Here is a 23173-nt window from a genome sequence, read left to right as displayed (position 1 = left end):
TCAGATGTGTTACGACCCGTGGCTCTACCCTTCATTCGATCCCTGCGAAACCCTACATTTCTGCAGGATAATGCAAGACCGCATGTCTCAGGTCCTGTACGGGCCTTTCTGGATACAGAAAATGTTCGACTGCTGCCCTGGCCCGCACATTCTCCAGATCGCTCACCAATTGAAAACGTCTGGTCAATTGTGGCCGAGCAACTGGCTCGTCACAATACGCTAGTCACTACTCTTGATGAACTGTGGTATCGTGTTGATGCTGCATGGGCAGCTGTACCTGTACACGCCATCCAAGCTCTGTTTGACTCAATGCCAAGGCGTATAAAGGCCGTTATTACGGCCAGAGGTGGGTGTTGTGGGTACTGATTTCTCTGGATCTATGCACCAAAATTGCGTGAAAATGTAATCACATGTCAGTTCTAGTATAATACCTATTTGTCCAATGAATACCCGTTTATCATCTGCATTTCTTCTTGGTGTAGCAATTCTAATGGCCAGTAGTGTATATGAACAGAGAGGTTATATATCTCTTTCTAAACTTAATCTCTGTTCAATCCAACGGACCAACGCCGAGTGGAGGGTCTGAATCAGAGGCTGAGACGGTTCTGCGACCTTGTGGGCTGCAGATTCCTCGACTTGCGCCATAGGGTGGTGGGGTTTCGGGTTCCGCTGGATAGGTCAGGAGTCCACTACACGCAACAAGCGGCTACACGGGTAGCAGGGGTTGTGTGGCGTGAGCTGGGCGGTTTTTTAGGTTAGATGGCCTCGGGCAAGTACAGAAAGGGCAACAGCCTCAACGGGTGCGGGGCAAAGTCAGAACATGCGGGGACCAAGCAGCAATCGGTATTGTAGTTGTAAACTGTCGAAGCTGCGTTGGTAAAGTACCGGAACTTCAAGCGCTGATAGAAAGCACTGAAGCTGAAATCGTTATAGGTACAGAAAGCTGGCTGAAGCCAGAGATAAATTCTGCCGAAATTTTTACAAAGGTACAGACGGTGTTTAGAAAGGATAGATTGCATGCAGCCGGTGGTGGAGTGTTCGTCGCTGTTAGTAGTAGTTTATCCTGTAGTGAAGTAGAAGTGGATAGTTCCTGTGAATTATTATGGGTGGAGGTTACACTCAACAACCGAGCTAGGTTAATAATTGGCTCCTTTTACCGACCCCCCGACTCAGCAGCATTAGTGGCAGAACAACTGAGAGAAAATTTGGAATACATTTCACATAAATTTTCTCAGCATGTTATGGTCTTAGGTGGAGATTTCAATTTACCAGATATAGACTGGGACACTCAGATGTTTAGGACGGGTGGTAGGGACAGAGCATCGAGTGACATTATACTGAGTGCACTATCCGAAAATTACCTCGAGCAATTAAACAGAGAACCGACTCGTGGAGATAACATCTTGGACCTACTGGTAACAAACAGACCCGAACTTTTCGACTCTGTAACTGCAGAACAGGGAATCAGTGATCATAAGGCCGTTGCAGCATCCCTGAATTTGGAAGTTAATAGGAATATAAAAAAAGGGCGGAAGGTTTATCTGTTTAGCAAGAGTAATAGAAGGCAGATTTCAGACTACCTAACAGATCAAAACGAAAATTTCTGTTCCGACACTGACAATGTTGAGTGTTTATGGAAAAAGTTCAAGGCAATCGTAAAATGCGTTTTAGACAGGTACGTGCCGAGTAAAACTGTGAGGGACGGGAAAAACCCACCGTGGTACAACAACAAAGTTAGGAAACTACTGCGAAAGCAAAGAGAGCTTCACTGCAAGTTTAAACGCAGCCAAAACCTCTCAGACAAACAGAAGCTAAACGATGTCAAAGTTAGCGTAAGGAGGGCTATGCGTGAAGCGTTCGGTGAATTCGAAAGTAAAATTCTATGTACCGACTTGACAGAAAATCCTAGGAAGTTCTGGTCTTACGTTAAATCAGTAAGTGGCTCGAAACAGCATATCCAGACACTCCGGGATGATGATGGCATTGAAACAGAGGATGACAAGCGTAAAGCTGAAATACTAAACACCTTTTTCCAAAGCTGTTTCACAGAGGAAGACCGCACTGCAGTTCCTTCTCTAAATCCTCGCACAAACGAAAAAATGGCTGACATCGAAATAAGTGTCCAAGGAATAGAAAAGCAACTGGAATCACTCAACAGAGGAAAGTCCACTGGACCTGACGGGATACCAATTCGATTCTACACAGAGTACGCGAAAGAACTTGCCCCCCTTCTAACAGCCGTGTACCGCAAGTCTCTGAGGAACGGAAGGTTCCAAATGATTGGAAAAGAGCACAGGTAGTCCCAGTCTTCAAGAAGGGTCGTCGAGCAGATGCGCAAAACTATAGACCTATATTTCTGACGTCGATCTGTTGTAGAATTTTAGAACATGTTTTTTGCTCGAATATCATGTCGTTTTTGGAAACTCAGAATCTACTATGTAGGAATCAACATGGATTCCGGAAACAGCGATCGTGTGAGACCCAACTCGCTTTATTTGTTCATGAGACCCAGAAAATATTAGATACAGGCTCCCAGGTAGATGCTATTTTTCTTGACTTCCGGAAGGCGTTCGATACAGTTCCGCACTGTCGCCTGATAAACAAAGTAAGAGCCTATGGAATATCAGACCAGCTGTGTGGCTGGATTGAAGAGTTTTTAGCAAACAGAACGCAGCATGTTGTTATCAACGGAGAGACGTCTACAGACGTTAAAGTAACCTCTGGTGTGCCACAGGGGAGTGTTATGGGACCATTGCTTTTCACAATATATATAAATGACCTAGTAGATAGTGTCGGAAGTTCCATGCGGCTTTTCGCGGATGATGCTGTAGTATACAGAGAAGTTGCAGCATTAGAGAATTGTAGCGAAATGCAGGAAGATCTGCAGCGGATAGGCACTTGGTGCAGGGAGTGGCAACTGACCCTTAACATAGACAAATGTAATGTATTGCGAATACATAGAAAGAAGGATCCTTTATTGCATGATTATATGATAGCGGAACAAACACTGGTAGCAGTTACTTCTGTAAAATATCTGGGAGTATGCGTGCGGAACGATTTGAAGTGGAATGATCATATAAAATTAATTGTTGGTAAGGCGGGTACCAGGTTGAGATTCATTGGGAGAGTCCTTAGAAAATGTAGTCCATCAACAAAGGAGGTGGCTTACAAAACACTCGTTCGACCTATACTTGAGTATTGCTCATCAGTGTGGGATCCGTACCAGATCGGGTTGACGGAGGAGATAGAGAAGATTCAAAGAAGAGCGGCGCGTTTCGTCACAGGGTTATTTGGTAACCGTGATAGCGTTACGGAGATGTTTAACAAACTCAAGTGGCGGACTCTGCAAGAGAGGCGCTCTGCTTCGCGGTGTAGCTTGCTCGCCAGGTTTCGAGAGGGTGCGTTTCTGGATGAGGTATCGAATATATTGCTTCCCCCTACTTATACCTCCCGAGGAGATCACGAATGTAAAATTAGAGAGATTAGAGCGCGCACAGAGGCTTTCAGACAGTCGTTCTTCCCGCGAACCATACGCGACTGGAACAGAAAAGGGAGGTAATGACAGTGGCACGTAAAGTGCCCTCCGCCACACACCGTTGGGTGGCTTGCGGAGTATAAATGTAGATGTAGATGTAGATGTACTGCTAGGGCCCTCATGATACAAGCCTACTGGTCGACGCCAGATCCAACGTTTTGCTGTATCAATGACTTCCCCATCTTCTACGTACTGCTTCCCCCGAGTGCGTCATTCACTGGGCTAAACAGATGGAAGATGGGAGATCTGGGCAGTAAAGTGGACGAGGAAGAATAGTGTAATCAAGTTTTGTGAGCTCCTCTCGGGTGCACGGACTTATGTGAGACCTTGCGTTGTCATGTTGTCATGGAGATGGAAACGTTCGTTTGCACTTTTATGACGGCGACCACGCTGAATTCGTTACAACACTGCAGAAGTCACAGCTTTGTTCAGCAGGCCGGCACGCGGGAGATCGGAAAAGTCTGCGCAACCTTGTTGCGATGATGACAGGTGCCACGCCCAACGACTCACAGCGCTTTTGTGCACTGCCAGGTCTCCGTAGAAATTCTGGAAGCGCCTATGAATATCTGCGATGCTCTAGTTTGTCCCCATAAAAAAAATCCTAAGTGAGAGCTCTCTGCCTGGAACGCACCTTCGTTAGAGACGTAATTTTGAAGACTACGGATAGCGCCGCAACTTATCGGTATTTCTTGAAACTACACGGGCTGAAGCGGAAGTATTTCCCGCAACGAATTCCGCATTTTTTCAACCGAGACTGGCCGAGAAAAAAAAATGTGTTACATTACTTATTGGACGCCCCCCGCAAATATACGGGGTGTGTTTCCAAACAGTTGTCAGGAGCACTTTCACTGGTGTTTTGGCAGATATGTGCTATTGCGCCTTTGCAGTGTGTAGCTAGAGTCAGCCCAGACAAATACTGCTCATCACGTCTTTCATACGACGCCCAGCGCCGATAGAAAGCGTCGGTTTGCTTCTCGTTACAAACAAAATGATTTTTAAAGTGGAATGTTTCGCCCCCATCCGCCGGAGCGGTCCCAAATTAGTGTAGTGCGATACTCGTTTTAATGATCTCTGCTAACAGAGACAGTGAAACACAAAGAGTAACCAGCACTACAGCGCGACAGCAGCGGCCCGACCTGCGCTGCCTGCTACCGCCATGCAGAAGCGCTGCTCAGTCACTGCTGGAGCACTGACTAGCCGGCGTGTTTTGCTGTTCCTGTTACGGTATATCGATAAAACGAATAATGTACTACACTAGCTTCGGACTGCTTTCTCGAAAGGTCAAGTAGCATTCCTTTTTCAAAGTAAATTAGTTTGTAATAGGAAAGGAACAGACGCGTCATATGAAAGAAGTCACGAGCAGAATTTGTTTGGGTTGACCCGAAATTGCAAATATCTACCGAAAAATAAGAAGAAACGCCCCTGAGGACCCACAAGAGAGACACCATATATATACACTACTGGCCATTAAAATTGCTACACCACGAAGATGAGGTGCTACAGACGCGAAATTTAGCCGACAGGAAGAAGATGCTGTGGTATGCAATGATTAGCTTTTCAGAGCATTCACACAAGGTTGGCGCCGGCGGTGACACCTACAACGTGCTGACATGAGGAAAGTTTCCAGCCGATTTCTCATACACAAACAGCAGTTGCCTGGTGAAACGTTGTTGTGATGCCTCGTGTAAGGAGGAGAAATGCGTACCATCACGTTTCAGACTTTGATAAAGGTGGGATTGTAGCCTATCGCGATGCGGTTTATCGTATCACGACATTGTTGCTCGCGTTGGTCGAGATCCAATGACTGTTAGCAGAATATGGAATCGGTGGGTTCAGGAGGGTAATACGGAACGCCGTGCTGGATCCCAACGGCTTCGTATCACTAGCAGTCGAGATGACAGGCATCTTATCCGCATGGCTGCAGCCATGTCTCGTTCCCTGAGTCAACACATGGGGACGTTTGCAAGACAACCATCTGCACGAACAGTTCGACGACGTTTGCAGTAGCATGGACTATCAGCTCGGAGACCATGGTGGCGGTTACCCTTGACGGTGCATCACAGACAGGAGCGCCTGCGATAGTGTACTCAACGACGAACTTGGGTGCACGAATGGCAAAACGACATTTTTTCGGATGAATCCAGGTTCTGTTTACAGCATCATGATGGTCGCATCCGTGTTAGGCGACATCGCGGTGAACGCACATAGGAAGCGTGTATTCGTCATCGCCATACTGGCGTATCACCCTACGTGATGATATGGGGTGCCATCGGTTACACGTCTCGGTCACCTCTTGTTCGCATTGACGACACTTTGAACAGTGGACGTTACATTTCAGATGTGTTACGACCCGTGGCTATACCCTTCATTCGATCACTGCGAAACCCTACATTTCAGCAGGATAATGCACGACCGCATGTTGAAGGCCCTGTACGGGCCTTTCTGGATACAGAAAATGTTCGATTGCTGCCCTGGCCACCACATTCTCCAGATCTCTCATCAATTGAAAACGCCTGGTCAATGGTGACCGAGCAACTGGCTCGTCACAATACGCCAGTCGCTACTCTTGATGAAGTGTGGTATCGTGTTGAAGCTGCATGGGCAGCTGTACCTGTACACGCCATCCAAGCTCTGTTTGACTCAATGCCCAGGCGTATGAAGGCCGTTATTACGGACAGAGGTGGTTGTTGTGGGTACTGATTTCTCAGGATCTATGCACCCAAATTGCGTGAAAATGTAATCACATGTAAGTTCTAGTATAATATGCTTGTCCAATGAATACCCGTTTATCATCTGCATTTCTTCTTGGTGTAGCAATTCTAATGGCCAGTAGTGTATATGAACAGAGAGGTTATGTATGTGTTTCTCAACTTAATCTCTGGTCAATGCAACGAACCTACGCCACATTACTGCTAGGGCCCTCATGATACTAGCCTACTGGTCGAAGCCAGATCCAACGTTTTGCTGTATCAATGACTTCCCCATCTTCTACGTACTGCTTCCCCCGAGTGCGTCATTCACTGGGCTAAACAGATGGAAGATGGGAGATCTGGGCAGTAAAGTGGACGAGGAAGAATAGTGTAATCAAGTTTTGTGAGCTCCTCTCGGGTGCGCGGCCTTATGTGAGACCTTGCGTTGTCATGTTGTCATGGAGATGGAAACGTTCGTTTGCACTTTTATGACGGCGACCACGCTGAATTCGTTACAACACTGCAGAAGTCACAGCTTTGTTCAGCAGGCCGGCACGCGGGAGATCGGAAAAGTCTGCGCGACCTTGTTGCGATGATGACAGGTGCCACGCCCAACGACTCACAGTGCTTTTGTGCACTGCCAGGTCTCCGTGGAAATTCTGGAAGCGCCTATGAATATCTGCGATGCTCTAGTTTGTCGCCATAAAAAAAATCCTAAGTGAGAGCTCTCTGCCTGGAACGCACCTTCGTTAGAGACGTAATTTTGAAGACTACGGATAGCACCGCAACTTATCGGTATTTCATGAAACTACACGGGCTGAAGCGGAAGTATTTCCCGCAACGAATTCCGCATTTTTTCAACCGAGGCTGGCCGAGAAAAAATTGTCTTACATTACTTATTGGACGCCCCTCGTACATACAGAGGGTGTGTCTCCAAAGAGTCGATATATGCTATTGCGTCATTGCAGCGTGTAGCTAGAGTCAGATCAGACAAATACTGCTCGTCACGTCTTTGACGCGACGCTCAGCGTCGATAGAAAGCGTCGGTTTGTTTCCCGTTACAAACAAAATGATTTTGAAAGTGGCATTTTTCGTCCCCATCCGCCAGAGTGGTCCCAGATTAGTGTAGTTCGATACTCGTTTTAGTGACTTTTGTTAACAGAGACAGTGAAACAGAAAGAGTAACCAGCACTACAGCGCGACAGCAGCGGCCCGACCTGCGCTGCCTGCTACCGCCATGCAGAAGCGCTGCTCAGTCACTGCTGGAGCACTGAATAGTCTGCGTGTTTTATTGTTCCTGTTACAATATATCGATAAAACGTATAATGTACTAGACTAGCTTCGGACTGCTTTGTCGAAAGGGCAAGTAAGATTCCTTGTTAAAAGTGAATTAGTTTGTAATAGGAAAGGAACAGACGCGTCATATGAAAGAAGTCATGAGCAGAATTTGTTTGGTGTGACTCGAAATTGTAAGCCCCGGCCGGCCCACGTGTGTGTGTGTGTGTGTGTGTGTGTGTGTGTGTGTGATTCCGAAACGGCCGAATTTCCGAATTTATCGAATTTTTTTCTTAACAACTATTTCTAAGCGAAACCTGTGCTGGAACACCCTTACAGTCTTTTTCTGCAGGAAGAGACTGGAAAGCTTGTAAAGGTGTTCCAGGATAGGTTGCGCTAGGAAATAGTTGTTAAGAAAACAATTAGATAAATTCGGCCGTTTCGGAATTATTTAACATTGAGATTAGCCAATCAGGTCGCTGCACGCCCAAATTCAACCACTTGCACGCGATAAAATGCGATAATGCACAGAAATTAGTGAGTTCACGAGTTACGACTTGTTGAAATGCTCAATACAGTTTAAAATGTGTCTTTTTCGGAAGTGATAAATTTAGGCTAGCTAAGTAAAAGCAAAGTTTGTTCGGTTTAAGGAAAGCAAACGACGAACAACTTTGGCTACACCACCTCTGGCAGGCTCCTTGAATTTGCGCACGCGACGACCTGGTTAGCTAAATAACTAGGAAACGGCACAACGTACCGAATTTTTTTTAACAATTATTTCTCAGCGCAACCACCCCGGCAACACCCTGACAAGCTTTTCAGCCTATTGTTGCCACCCTGTATGTATATGAAAACCAGAGGCTTGGAAGTGTTCCTGCTATGAAAGGAAATGGTATTCCCGACCATCACTTCTGGTTGACAGGCCGTGTGGCGAGCGACAAGCAGTATTCCACTGCTGCCTAGGGCATCTGCAGACACGTCTTCGCTGGTCATCGGAGCTCATTTCAAAGCCGGGCTTATCACTGAAGACAACTGTTTTCCAGTCAATGACATTCAAGACCGAAGAAGTGTGTGGAGAGGCTCTGGACAGCAGTGGGATACCTTTCTGACTGTCGCACGCCACCCGGCCTGACAACCAGCAGTGATAGTCTGGGGTTCCACTTCGTTTCATAGCGGGACCCCTTTGGTTGTTGTCCGTAGTAGCCTTACAGCACAGCGTTACGTCGACAATATTCCATGCCCCTTTTTCTTGTTCTTAATGGAAAGCCAATCTGGACTTACATTTCAGCAAGATAATTCCCGACTCCTCACGGCAAGAGTTTATAATGCTTGTCTACGTGCTTGCCAAACCCTGCCTTGACCAGCAAGGTCGCCAACTCTCTCCCTAACTGAGAGCGTTTTGAGCATTATGGGCAGGGAATCTGACGATCTAATACGCCAGCCGGGCATAATTGGCACGATATCGCCCAAGAAGACATCGAAAAGCTCTATCGATCAATGCCAAGCCGAATAACAGCTTGCGTATGGGCCAGAGGTGGACCAACAAGTTATTGACTAGCCGAATATGCTAAAAACTCTTGAATAAATCACCTAGTTTATCTGAAATTGTAATGATTGGTTTGTCTGCACATGCACATCACATATACCGATTTCAGTCCCATTCACATAACTCCTTCGTCGTGCGTCATTGTTTTGTCTGACTGTGTACTTAAGTTAAGTATTCATCTTACGAGGACCAGCAGAATACCCAGTCAGAAAAGCTGACAACAGGCAGGGTGTAGCGTAGATATCAATGTGCATCTAGTGTCATAATTTATGAGAATCCACAGTGAGTTTGGGGGTCGTGGAAGGAAATTGGAATGAACGATGGTGTGATAGAGAGTAACACTTGTTTGTCTACTTCCAAAATGAAGTGACAGTCATTCATGAAAAGAAATGAAGTCTTTGGCAGACAGTTGTAAGCTTAGGGCATTTTTCTGCTACTAATTGGCGTATAACAGGTTTATGTTGTTAGTGGGTCGCTTGCCAAACTCTACCTTGGCCAGCAAGGTCGCCAGCTCTCTCCCCAACTATTCATCCACTTCTGAGAAATTCTTTCACAGGCAGAAATTAAGTCTGGTTTATAATCTGACGTAGTGATGTCATGAATCAGCAGCGTATGGATAGTCTCTGCAAATACTAGACCCGCCTGCACACCTGTACTTTGTATGGGACGCTGGGGTGTTGATCCGATTCTCCTACTGCTGTGCAATTTTTACACAGGTAGAAATTAAGTTTATAATTCAACGTAGTGGCAATTTGGCGTCATGAATCAGGTCCGTATAAATTGTCTCTGCAACTACCAGAACCGTTGCCCATGTGTACCATCACATTATACCTCAGTGGTCATTCATATGAAACTATCAGGAACTAAATTAATAGCACTCTGTACTGACTGTGAAACACCAGCTTGTCGAACCTACTGTTATTTTGGATTCTCTATGCATTAAATGTAGTGCAGGTTGAAAAATTCTTGAACATACAGGCTCTTCGCTTTTATTGATAAAGCGTCAGTAATCGCCATATTGTAATCATTAGGAGTAGAAGATGCTTGTTGTTCTTTCAGTATTTGTAGACTGAATGATAATTTTGTTGAAGGACGACTATTGTAGACATAACTGTCACTACTGTGTGCTCCTTATTCCACCTTATGATGGCAATAGGTTTTTTCAGGTTAATAGACGCTGGAATCGAACTTGTACAGCATACAATCGGTCGTGTCATTTTGACCACGTCTTTCTGATCCCGTATCTTCACTCATTCTTGATGTGGAACCTAATACTACTCATGGCTTACAAAGCCTTACGGTAAAGATTCACATGTTACAGTCAATACTGTGTTGTTGTAGTTGCATTTGTGTTCCTCTGTTTTGGAGATAGTGCCACCGACAGCAATCTTAAGAAAAATATTTTGTATTTCTGTAATGATCAAAAGATAGGTTGCCTACTGATAATGTTTACTGAATAACCACTGAAGGTGCTCCACAGATGTGAATTATATATAGTGAGAAAAATACAAAAATATATAAAAATTATTGATTTATGATATTTAGTTTGCATCTGGTTTTTCTGAGAACTACAAGTAACAACACTCTACATCCTAAACCTAGTTACAAGAATAGGAATGAAATAAATTGACATTTACGTTCAGTATACCTGTCCTTAGTGGCCGAGTGTTTCACTAGCTGTAGTCACTTTCGTGCCAGCTCAAGGGACACAAAGGGCCGGTGAAATAAATTCTTCCTGCTGGGAGTACAACCGAAACTTGGCTACAATGTTGATTACTCTTGGCAACTATGTCACCATCGATATGGTTACTGGATAGCACAGAAATATCCTGCTCAATTTACTTGACATCTTCTAGTCATTTCCATCGAATAATCTGAATGATTTTCACTGAAGGTATTAGTTTACAGTTTTGACACCAGGGACACCCATATGAAAATGGAAACTATTCTCGTCTGCAACATCATAATTTATTTTTCCTAGTGACCACTTTGGTAATATGAGGGAGACGAATGCTGCAGCGCTTTGTTAACTCTGAAATAATAAGGTCGTATTGTGAAGTAAATGCCGCGTTTGGTCTCCATTCCAGTCTCGACGGAGGCCAGGTTTTTACCTGTTCTGTGACAGAACTTCCATTAGCCAGATTGGGAAATCTTAAGAAAACTTCTGCATTCTAAGTCATCTCGCCTTTTTTAAGTACTCCACTTTCTAAGGGCGGCTGGCTTATGATACTGCACGCCTCATAATGCCTTTCCTGCTTCTGTTGGCATAATTTTTCTTTTTGTGAATTTACAATTTTATTTATGAAACTAATTGATGAGCCAAAACATTATGACCACCTGTTTCATAGAATGTTTGTCCGTCTTTGAAACGAAATACAACACTGATACCGCGCATCAATAATCCGACAGTTTCTTAATAGGTTTGTGGAGGTATGTGGCAATACATGTGTACGCACTGATCATATAATTCGCTCAAATAATGGGCCGCTGATCTGCGTAAGCGATGTTGGCGCCCGACAGCGACGCAGATGGGTTCCATAGGATTTACATCGGGGAGATTTGGTCGCCGAGACATCAACAAGAGTTCACTATAATGCTCCTTAAATCACTGTAGCACAGTTCTGGCTCCGAGACACGGACAATTATACTGCTGGAAGATGACATCTTCGTCGGAAAAAGACATTAAGCATGAAGGGATACAGGTGGTTCGCAGCTGTCAGTGTGTCTTCTGTTAGTACCACAGGTTCCATGCAAGTGCAGGAAAATGTCTGCATTAGAGTAAAACTCCTCCCACCAGACTGCCCCCTTGGCGCGCTGCACGTTTCGAGCCGCCATTCACCTCGATGAAGGAGTTTGTGTTTCCATTGATCGACGGTCGAATCCCGATGGACCCGTGCCCACTGCAATGAACTCGTGTGGGTGATCTGCTGCGGAGCTCTATGTTCAACAATGTACGATGAACAGTGAGTGTGCTCCGAAACACTTGTGCATGCACCAGCATTGTGCTCTTGCAGCAGAGATGCTACAGATCAACGCCTACCTTACTTTACAGAGCAGACAGGCCTCCGAACCCCTTGTTCTGTGAAAAGTCGCGGACGTCCGGACATTTTGCGCCTATTGGTAGTTTCACTGTACTTCTACCTCTTTCCGTAGATGCTCACGACAGTATCACATGAACATTCCACCAGCTTCGCCGTTTTCAAGATACTCGTTCACAGATTTTGCCTAATTATAACGTGTCCTTTGTCAAAGTCGGTTATCTAAATCGATTTTCCCACTTTCAGCCCATATCATCGCTAGAGTGACCCCCATCCGTCTCTGGTGCGCTTAACATACTTTTCGCAATGTGTCACGTGTCCGCAACACTACCAGTCGGCATCCAACCTCGCAGTGGGCAGTAGCTACTATGTTTCAACTGATCAGTGTGCGGCACTGAACAATTTCTTAAATGGACTTCTTTGTGCATTGACTCTGTTTTTAAGGACTTGCTGAAGGAGTATTTCAACAGAATGAGTCATTCGTTATTTCACCAATTACTACATGGGGAACATGCAGCAAAGAAGAGTTATCTCCTAAACAGTGAAAATCTTCGTGCATGTCTGCATTCAGCACTGACTGCCAGCTGTCACAACACATCACAGAATTCATGAGACAGGAAATCCAACAGTAGGAGCAATTCAGAAATAATTCAGTACGTTGTCAGGAGATGGGCTGGAAGTCAAAGTGACGTTGCATTCTGAGACGTGTTCAATGCAAAATGGAGTGCTACTAAAGGTAGCTGTTCACCTGGTAGTAAGCGTACCTGAATAATTCCCATATGAATGTTCTTCGAGCTTAAAGACCCGTTAGTGTGAAACTAGCAGCGACTAAATTTACATAAAACTGCAAGAACTCGAGGTAAGTGATAACGGCTCTTTCCTTCGCTTAGTTTAGTTAATCTCTCAATGTTAATTTGGATTCTCTCTGTCTACAGTGCGCTGCAAGTAGAAAATATTGTACATAAGGCACTTTGCGCTCTTGACTTTTGTTGGCACAGCATCAGCAGCAGTTATATTGTAATCACTGAGAGTAACTGTATGGTAAGGGCGTTCACTGAATGAGGTGGTGTTACACTGCTCTGAATAACGTTAGTGGTGGCGCAGGACTGAGTGCAATGTAATGTCGATTTACGGCTACAGTCACCTCTAACGTTAACGATTTCTTATTCATTGTCATTTAATGATTAATTTGCCACTGTCAATACAATGTTTACACTGAAAAGTCTCTTGTGTTTGTCATCGATCTGAATAATATGACTTAACGAACATAGTCCTCTGTTCATGAGCTGTTAATGGTACAAAAATGATAACACAGTTCATCGTTGTAATGACATTAATTCTGCAAAAAGTTGAGAAACAAATATTACCATCTGCTAAGCAACTGAAATGATAGTATCTACACAGTTTCTTCATGTTACAGTTAAATAATCAGCTTGCTGCATTCTTACTTCCACTGTTCCGAATAGGCGCTGCACTCTGATTCACATGTTTTCGGTTGTTTGATGTGGCTTGGCGCCATCAACAAACAATGAGTAAAACTCAAAAACAATTAATAGTCCGTTGCATTGAACAGAGATTACGTTGAGAAACAGGGTTATGTTGCCAAAAAAATGACAAATAATATGGTGCATTGGTATTCAGAATAAAACCAACCTGCTTTCATATATATATATATATATATATATATATATATATATATATATATATACTCCTGGAAATGGAAAAAAGAACACCGGTGTGTCAGACCCACCATACTTGCTCCGGACACTGCGAGAGGGCTGTACAAGCAATGATCACACGCACGGCACAGCGGACACACCAGGAACCGCGGTGTTGGCCGTCGAATGGCGCTAGCTGCGCAGCATTTGTGCACCGCCGCCGTCTGTGTCAGCCAGTTTGCCGTGGCATACGGAGCTCCATCGCAGTCCTTAACACTGGTAGCATGCCGCGACCGCATGGACGTGAACCGTATGTGCAGTTGACGGACTTTGAGCGAGGGCGTATAGTGGGCATGCGGGAGGCCGGGTGGATGTACCGCCGAATTGCTCAACACGTGGGGCGTGAGGTCTCCACAGTACATCGATGTTGTCGCCAGTGGTCGGCGGAAGGTGCACGTGCCCGTCGACCTGGGACCGGACCGCAGCGACGCACGGATGCACGCCAAGAGCGTAGGATCCTACGCAGTGCCGTAGGGGACCGCACCGCCACTTCCCAGCAAATTAGGGACACTGTTGCTCCTGGGGTATCGGCGAGGACCATTTGCAACCGTCTCCATGAAGCTGGGCTTCGGTCCCGCACACCGTTAGGCCGTCTTCCTCTCACGCCCCAACATCGTGCAGCCCGCCTCCAGTGGTGTCGCGACAGGCGTGAATGGAGGGACGAATGGAGACGTGTCGTCTTCAGCGATGAGAGTAGCTTCTGCCTTGGTGCCAATGATGGTCGTATGCGTGTTTGGCGCCGTGCAGGTGAGCGCCACAATCAGGACTGCATACGACCGAGGCACACAGGGCCAACACCCGGCATCATGGTGTGGGGAGCGATCTCCTACACTGGCCGTACACCACTGGTGATCGTCGAGGGGACACTGAATAGTGCACGGTACATCCAAACCGTCATCGAACCCATCGTTCTACCATTCCTAGACCGGCAAGGGAACTTGCTGTTCCAACAGGACAATGCACGTCCGCATGTATCCCGTGCCACCCAACGTGCTCTAGAAGGTGTAAGTCAACTACCCTGGCCAGCAAGATCTCCGGATCTGTCCCCCATTGAGCATGTTCGGGACTGGATGAAGGGTCGTCTCACGTGGTCTGCACGTCCAGCACGAACGCTGGTCCAACTGAGGTGCCAGGTGGAAATGGCATGGCAAGCCGTTCCACAGGACTACATCCAGCATCTCTACGATCGTCTCCATGGGAGAATAGCAGCCTGCATTGCTGCGAAAGGTGGATATACACTGTACTAGTGCCGACATTGTGCATGCTCTGTTGCCTGTGTCTATGTGCCTGTGGTTCTGTCAGTGTGATCATGTGATGTATCTGATCCCAGGAATGTGTCAATAAAGTTTCCCCTTCCTGGGACAATGAATTCACGGTGTTCTTATTTCAATTTCCAGTAGTGGTTTTCGCGCAGAAAATCAGACAATAATAAGAAATGATTTTAGAGAGCAAAAACGTGCAGTGGTGCTCCTCGGCACGATGATCTGGTTAGGGTGGCAGCAGGCGTCAAGGTGCCCGGTGGTGGGTAGCCGGTGGCCACTGTAGTGCGAGGTAACTCTCGAGCATAAGCACTTCTGATACTGACGCAGCCACGCTTTCTTTCGCGACAGGTTTTGTTACTACCGATGTTTTAGATAGTGAACCAAATTATCTTTGTCTGTAACGTGCAACAAGCAGAGGCTTTCTGTCGAAACTGGATAATGATGTTTGGTTTGTGGGGCGCTCAACTGCGCGGTCATCATCGCCCGTACAAAGTCCCAATTTTTACAAAGCCCAATTCCTTACACAGTCCTAGCGAGCCTCTGTCACGAATGATGATGATGATGATGATGATGATAGAATGATGAGGACAACACAAACACCCCGAGCCGAGAAAATCCCCAACCAGGCCGAGAATCGAACCCGGACCCCGTGATCCCGAGGCAGCAACGCTAGCCATTTGACCGCGAGCTGCAGACTGTCGATACTGGACACCGCATGGAAGACATGATGAGCACTACTTGTTTGGCCTGACTCCAGCTACACAATGCAAAAACGAAATTGCAAATATCTGCTGAAACACCAGAGAAAATGCCCCTGACGTCTCTTACGAGAGACACGCTGTATAATACTTATCGCTGAAAAGGATCTAGCTGGGATAAATACGAATCGAATACAGAAGCAAAAAAGAAGCAGGGGTAAACTAAGAGGGTGGTAGATGGAGCTAGAGATTTTCAACTATAGGACAGTGGGTGCAATTGAAGAATGGGGGGGGGGGGGCGTTGGAGGGGGGCAATGCAGACAAAAGACAGGAAAGTAGAGAGGACAATAATGCGTGATAAAAGAGTGAACGTTTAAATGTGTCTTTCAATGCGGAATAACAAAAGCAATTGTAATCTCATGTTCGTGTTATTATCAAGTAACTGAAAGTGTTTTATACAAGACCTGTTATAATTGTGCATAACTGTTACGAAACAGGTTGCCATGCCATGCAGACCTAAATCAGCAAATATTAAGTACACCTAATTCCAGAACCTAACCCTCCTGCTCAGATACTGTAGCACAGTACTGTACCCACTGCATTAGCTGTCTAGAGCTGCTACATCGACCTGATGGCATAAATCATACACGAAAGGAAAAAAATTCTAGAAATACACGTAACGAACCCAAAGACCGAGCTACCTCTAGGTTTCGAGGCGTTGTTTACGTAGGCTTTAGGAAATACAGCAGCAAAAGTTAGGGCATTCACGCAAACATACATAGTGTATATTAGTATATGTATTTGTACGTATAAGTGTACTTGTGACAAAGCGGTGAATAATAAAAGAATGTTTCTTTTCAAAACAGGGGTTTGGGAAATCGCGACTGTAACATACAAGGCTACTTCATACCTAAACCTGACACAAAACATAGGAGATATATTTTCTTGCGCTCAGTCTCTCCACAAGGAAAGCAGAAGTATTATAACAAGATACAAAGAATACAGGGGCGATACCATCAAATAGAAAAAAAGACACTGTAATTTGTTCATCAACTCGGTTGAACAGACGGTTCATCCTCGATATTCACCTCTCATCAAAAATGTTTTATCATTGAAGAAGGGTATGGAAACTGAACATTCTGTTTGATAAATGGCTTTTATATTGCAGTGTAGTGTGAACGTATTCAGAACTAACGTGGGAACAGTCTAGTATTAGCTCAGAGGAGGCTCTTGTACCTATGCTTAGAAGAATCATTAAAGAATCCTGTGCTAAGCGATTATAGCCTTCGCAGAAACGACGACCATCAAAGATACGCAAAAAAGGCCGAAGTGGTCTTCGTTCAGTACTCTTAAAACTCCTCACATGTGCTTCAATATATAGCGGATCATGTCTCTATAGCGATCCGCCATATTATCAAAGCATGCGTTCCAGTGTCCACTGGCAGACTTTACAGACACTAGATCTCCTGAAAGATTGACAAATTCCAATTGGCGAGCAGGATACGTAGGTGGTTCTCCATAGATTTTGACTCAGTCCATCGGATTCTTTTCAGCAGCAAGACGTATCAAAGAGGAGAGTAAAATGCAATAATGGCACGAGTTATTATGGCCTAACAACAACCGTTTCTCACCTTCTGCAAAAGAATAGTTATCAGTGAGGAAGATTATTGGTGAAGATGGGTATCATCGCAAACGGATATTTTCGGTAACTGATTTCGTGCAACACCACCACACGAAGTCTCCCAAAATAAATGTCGTATCTTAACACTGGATCTAAACACCGCCGGCCGCGGTGGTCTAGCGGTTCTGGCGCTGCAGTCTGGAACCGCGGGACTGCTACGGTCGCAGGTTCGAATCCTGCCTCGGGCATGGGTGTGTGTGATGTCCTTAGGTTAGTTAGGTTTAAGTAGTTCTAAGTTCTAGGGGACTTATGACCTAAGATGTTGAGTCCCATAGTGCTCAGAGCCATTTGAACCATCTAAACACCGTCAGCAATAGGAGACAGAGAAATTCTGTCTGCTCAGTATAGAAGAAATAAAACCGCCACTTCACTATCCGGAAACTGGAATACGTTTAGTCTAAAGCTCACACCATAGCACATGGGACATATTAAATGCAGTAGTTGAAGAAAATAGAAACTACTTCCAAAGAACATTTCTTTACACTTCTCAGCTTGATTTGGTCCGATGCAGGTCACCTCATCTTTCAGAGGAAAGCATTAGTCAACCGTTCCCAAAACCAAAGAGTCATTGCACAAAACCAAATAATTATCAGAAAATGGGTCTCATCAGCTACGTACTGAAGATAATAGTTGAGTCTTACGCTTAGTATGTTTCCTTCTGTTCAGAAAGATGAGCAGCTCTATGAGTGTTCTATAAGGAAATATCACTCAACACTTGACAACCTAATCCTATTGGAGGCGAATGTAGTGATTTTTGGTACTGAAAATCCATTTCACACTAACATGAACTTTTAAACTCACATGTTCGCACTTGTTCTGCAGTGCAAGTTACAACCATAAAGCTTGTCATTCGATATTCTGTAATGGGAAAAAATTAAAATTTACATCTCTATTTTAAATCAAGGTCGGAAAGCTTAAGTTTTTTATCTGTATAACATAAATAAAAACTTAAGCAACGGAAAAGAACCGAAACTGAGTCAGGAAAACTCAAGAGTCTAGCTAGCATAGTACGTACTGCGTGTAGAGATAGTTTTTTGCTTACGTAATGATTAAAAACAGCGGCTCGTTCTTATAAGGTATATCTACGAAGTCTTGAGTCTTTGTATTCCGTTGCGGAAAAAATACCTTAACACTGTTAAGGGAAGGAAAAAAGACGATGCATCGAGAACACGAAAAAAGTCGATTAGGGCTTCAAAGGTGTTTAAGGTACGGAGCCAGACACTACTGATTTATGTTAGTTTTGAGAAGAAGCACGGATGAGGAGCTGTTATTGATGTCTTCCCATACATTACGTGTGACAGGAGGGTACGCGACGCTATCATCCGTCAAAGCCGTACAGTATAAGTAATCTCCTAGATGGATTCGTGGCGAGCCCTGCAGTGTATTACGCAGTAATTTTCAGACTTGAATTTTTATTTCAGTTACTCAGATTATTATTGAATAACACAAATACAGCCTTGAAACATGGCGGAAATTTAAATCAACTTTGAAAGTATTCTGCAGTGGTGGCTGTAAAATATTACTGTTGCCATGGAGCTTACAGAGACCCTAATACATTAGGTAAACGAAACGACACTTCGGTTATCGTCTTTTTCAGGCTAACAGCCTCTTTTGTTCCCATTGTAGCAGAAGTCAGCACTATACTTTTTGCTCATTTCATCATTCATAATTAGCAAGATACAACCAACTGTCAATATTACTTTACTGAAAACAATTCTCTAATGTTTTAGATGGGGTTATGAAAGTAGTACTACCTCTTACATGGGGACAGTGAAATAATTTCATTTGTCCTAGCTCTCCAGTTCACCAATATTTGTGCATGTGTCCACTCTTATCTCCTCAGTCGCTAACCATATCACATATTCGCGGAATTACCCACAGAATTAACAAAAAATATTAATGACAGTCAAATCGAACACCACTTCTTAACTAGATAAATAATCAACATTAAGTTACTCAGTTCACGCTATAGTTTACACAATTTTCTTAATTTTCCACTAGCATCTGAAACGAATGCTTGCTACTGTCTAATTACAATCAAAGAACGTTATTTGTACGGTAAAAGTATTTGCTTTGTCATTCATACTAAGTTGGATGAGCTTACCCTCTGCGCCTTCCTCTTGTCTGCCCGCTGGTTCTGGTGATAGATGCGACTGAAGTTAGATACGATAACAGGAACCGGCAAAGCGATCACTAGCACACCACTGAGGGAGCACACTCCTCCAACGATCTTGCCAGCAATCGTCTTGGGAACCATGTCACCGTACCTGTAACACATTACAGACATTAGTTTGATAAAACAGCATGCTAATCTAAAGGAGTGCGACTATGTGGCCACAATTAAAAAATGGTTCAAATGGCTCTGAGCACTATGGGACTTAACATCTTAGGTCATCAGTCCCCTAGAACTTAGAACTACTTAAACCTAACTAACCTAAGAACATCACACACATCCATACCCGAGGAAAGATTCGAACCTGCGACCGTAGCAGTTGCGTGGTTCCGGACTGAGCGCCTAGAACCGCGAGACCACCGCGGCCGGCGCCACAATTCAATTTTAATGCTTACACTAAAGTGCAATTACGTAGCTGCCAAATCAAAACCGGACAGTCTTAATCATTACCTTACTCGTAACCGTCTACATGCGTCTTACGTTTGTACAGACACCTGGAATGATCACTCATAGGTTTTAATATCCATGTGAAGCATCACATAATTCAACCATTCGTACCAACAGGCTGCTGAGGGTCTTTTCCCTTAAGTAATGTCACAGCAGCGAGTGAACAGTCCAGCCCGTCGTCCTGTCGATTTTCCAGCCCACTGTGTTGGACCCCCTGTTTGAGGTATCCTCCGCTATTCTATTGCAACGGTCCGCGCCTTGCTTATGTTTTAAAACGCATGAGAAATAATGTTTGTTGTATTTTTACCAATGTTTGTTCCAGACTTGACCATGAAAAGTACAAAAGATGGAATTTTCAGAGTTTTGTGTAGATATTCTTTGTGCCCGTAGTTCTTTTATTCTCTCAGTAAGTGCCCTTTTCGTCAGACCACGTCGTTCTAGTCTTCGTGGTTTTTATGTCAGGCTTTCTGTGCAGTCATGAATTTTATGCCTAAAAGCCTTGGTCTCTTGTATCAAATTATGTTATTCCTGCTTGCTTCAAATCTACTTATACTACATTTATTTATTTATTTTACAAGGCCTCCAGGCCCTCTTTTACATCTAACCAACAGTCTTTAGTGAGTTGACAATATAGTATGTGTAGTACGGAGGAATATCCGAATTACTCTACAAGATGTTGTGGAATGATTGCTATTCAGAAAGCAACTACGAAATTCCGAATGTTTCCATGAAAACTCAAAGACAGAGACTGGGGTGACTTCGGCAGATAAATGAAAAGAAATGATGAGAAGAATGTCGAAGAACAGAAAGAAGAAACAGTTGATGTGAATTTAGCTCGTAGTGGCTCATACGTTAAAGGAAAAGAAGAAGATGAAGAAGGAGAATGATAATGGATGCAGTAATCATTACAGTATACATAGTACATGAGCAATACATAATAACAGTAACATATGTTAATAAATACGCTTTGACGGAAAAATTGGAACACCAGGCGTTGTGCGACATAAACGAAAGTTGGTAGGCGTGTTACTACATGTGAAAGATGATGTCTACTCAAATTTCGCGCCAGTCGCATAAGAAAGGCGTTAGTAGCTACACTAGGATGATGCAAATCAGGTTTGTTTTAAATACACCCAGTTATGGTCGTGACCGTCAGTTGCCTTTGATGGTGAGATGATGTTAGTCAGGAAGGCCCTTAAGAAGATAAAGAAGCCATTATTAACAACCCACTGCGCTTAAATGAAGTCGTTTAATATGGCTACGAGAAGCTGGATGTTCCTTCTGTGATACGCCAGAAAGACTTGGCAGGAATGTAGCCACTGTACATGATTGCTGCAAGCGGTGGTCACAAGATTGTACGGTTGCAAGCAGACCGGGGCCCTGGACGCCCGGATGGCACTACTCAGGGGGAAGACCACTGTGTTCCGCGTATGGCTCTGGCGCATCGTATTGCATCTAAAGCAGCAATGTGAGCTGCAGTTGGCGCCACAGTGGCACAACGAACTGTTACAAATCGGGTAAATTTCTCTTTCATTTACCCGAGTTTATTATTAACAGTCCACATCTTTATTCTTCATGTCACTCTGGCGACGAACGGATTTCTCCCAGCGAGAGACCAGTTTGTCGATACCTTCAACGTAAAATGTTTGACTTTGTTACGGAGCCACACTATCATTTGTGCTTGCACCGCTTCGTCGCTATCAAAGTGAAGTCTTTCGGAGGTGTTCTTTAAGTTCCGGAATCAGATGAAAATCGGATGGAATCCAGGCGAAACTTTATAGGGGATGATCGATGCAGCGAATCCAAGGCGTTAGATTGTTGAAGATGTCGGACCAGTGCGTGGTCTGGCATTGTCATGCAGAAGGGCCTCATGTGTGGGCGAGTTCTTCGAATTCGTATTTCGATTACAGTAGACTGTTTCTAACGCACCGATGTAGTTACGCTACACACCGATATGTTACACGCCACACTTCTGAGCCCTCTAATGGCAGAGGGCTGCAGATATGTAGACATGAAGAATAAAGATGTAGAATGTTAACAATGGTTGTTTTACCGAAAAAGCTTTGAGAGCTTTCACATAAAAAGTCTGGAACATTACTTTTCAGCACGTCACAGTATAATTAGATGTTTTAGCGACGATCCGCAGCTGATGCCAGCGATAGCTGCCATCCTCTCACATTTTAGGTCTGAGGGTGCCCTAATTCGGCCGAAACCAGCCATAAAAAATACGCGTTGTAGACTGTGATTCGTTCGTTTAAATACAAGACAGTATCACTGTATTCTTTCGGCGATACAATGTCGTCTTCTTGAGTAATTAAAAGAGTCTATCTAGTGTAAAGATATTTTTCTATTCTTATTACCGCCAGATATCTTTTTCTAATCATAAAATATGTGAATTCTGTAAACGGCTGCAGGTAAATAACACAACAGTGAAAGTTGCGAGCTTAAGGTTACAGTGAATCGGTTGCCTTTGTGCTGAAGCATAGGTAATCTAAATAAAGCCGGGTTTACCTAGGATCACGAGTTCTGCGCCGCGCGGACAGGATAGGATGTTTTGCGGTGGGAGGGACGTGAGCACATTACCTGTTCATTCCATTCGTGCTGTCTCTGAAGAGTTTTCAAACAATTGATTGTTACGGTAACCAGTGTGTTAATACACTGTACAATACTAATGCATTGCGTGGGAGAACAGAAAAAGGGGAACTTCTGGGTTTGCTAATAACTAAACATATAAAACTGGTGAAGGACAGGATAATTTGCTCCAGATTTACGAGAAGCTAAGAAAACAATGAACAATATATTTTTGACACTGTGTCAAATAATAGCTCATCGTCCTCGTCACTGAAAAGCACTTGTAGCTTTTTAGCACTCTTTTTAACTATTTTGCACGCGAACTGTACTTGACTTCCAGCAATTGATTCACTAGGATGCAGAGTACAACGCGTTAAGCCGTCGGCACATGGACCGGGCATTCGAACGTTAACGTTGAGCCTGCCGAGTTTCTGACGTTATAGTGTGGAAAAAGCACGCTGGGGAGTCTTTCGGAACACGCAGAACAATATTTAGCATGTCAGATATTCTGAACCTGCGTTTGAACGCAGACCAATGAG

General features: G+C 44.4%; 1 protein-coding gene across 2 annotated transcripts in view; it reads right to left on the bottom strand.

The window, feature by feature from the left end:
• LOC126183280 (potassium voltage-gated channel protein Shal) overlaps positions 1–23173 on the bottom strand; it is a 1105332-nt gene that overhangs the window by 658429 nt on the left and 423730 nt on the right. For both annotated transcript variants that reach the window (XM_049925108.1, XM_049925109.1), the window contains exon 2: positions 19548–19710. In XM_049925108.1, coding sequence (XP_049781065.1) covers positions 19548–19710 — 163 coding nt within the window. The remainder of the gene's footprint in view (positions 1–19547; positions 19711–23173) is intronic.

Source organism: Schistocerca cancellata, chromosome 4, assembly GCF_023864275.1.
Source record: "Schistocerca cancellata isolate TAMUIC-IGC-003103 chromosome 4, iqSchCanc2.1, whole genome shotgun sequence".
NCBI lineage: Eukaryota > Metazoa > Arthropoda > Insecta > Orthoptera > Acrididae > Schistocerca > Schistocerca cancellata.
Note: the sequence above shows the minus strand (reverse complement) of the source record. Positions and strands in the feature narration are given on the sequence as shown.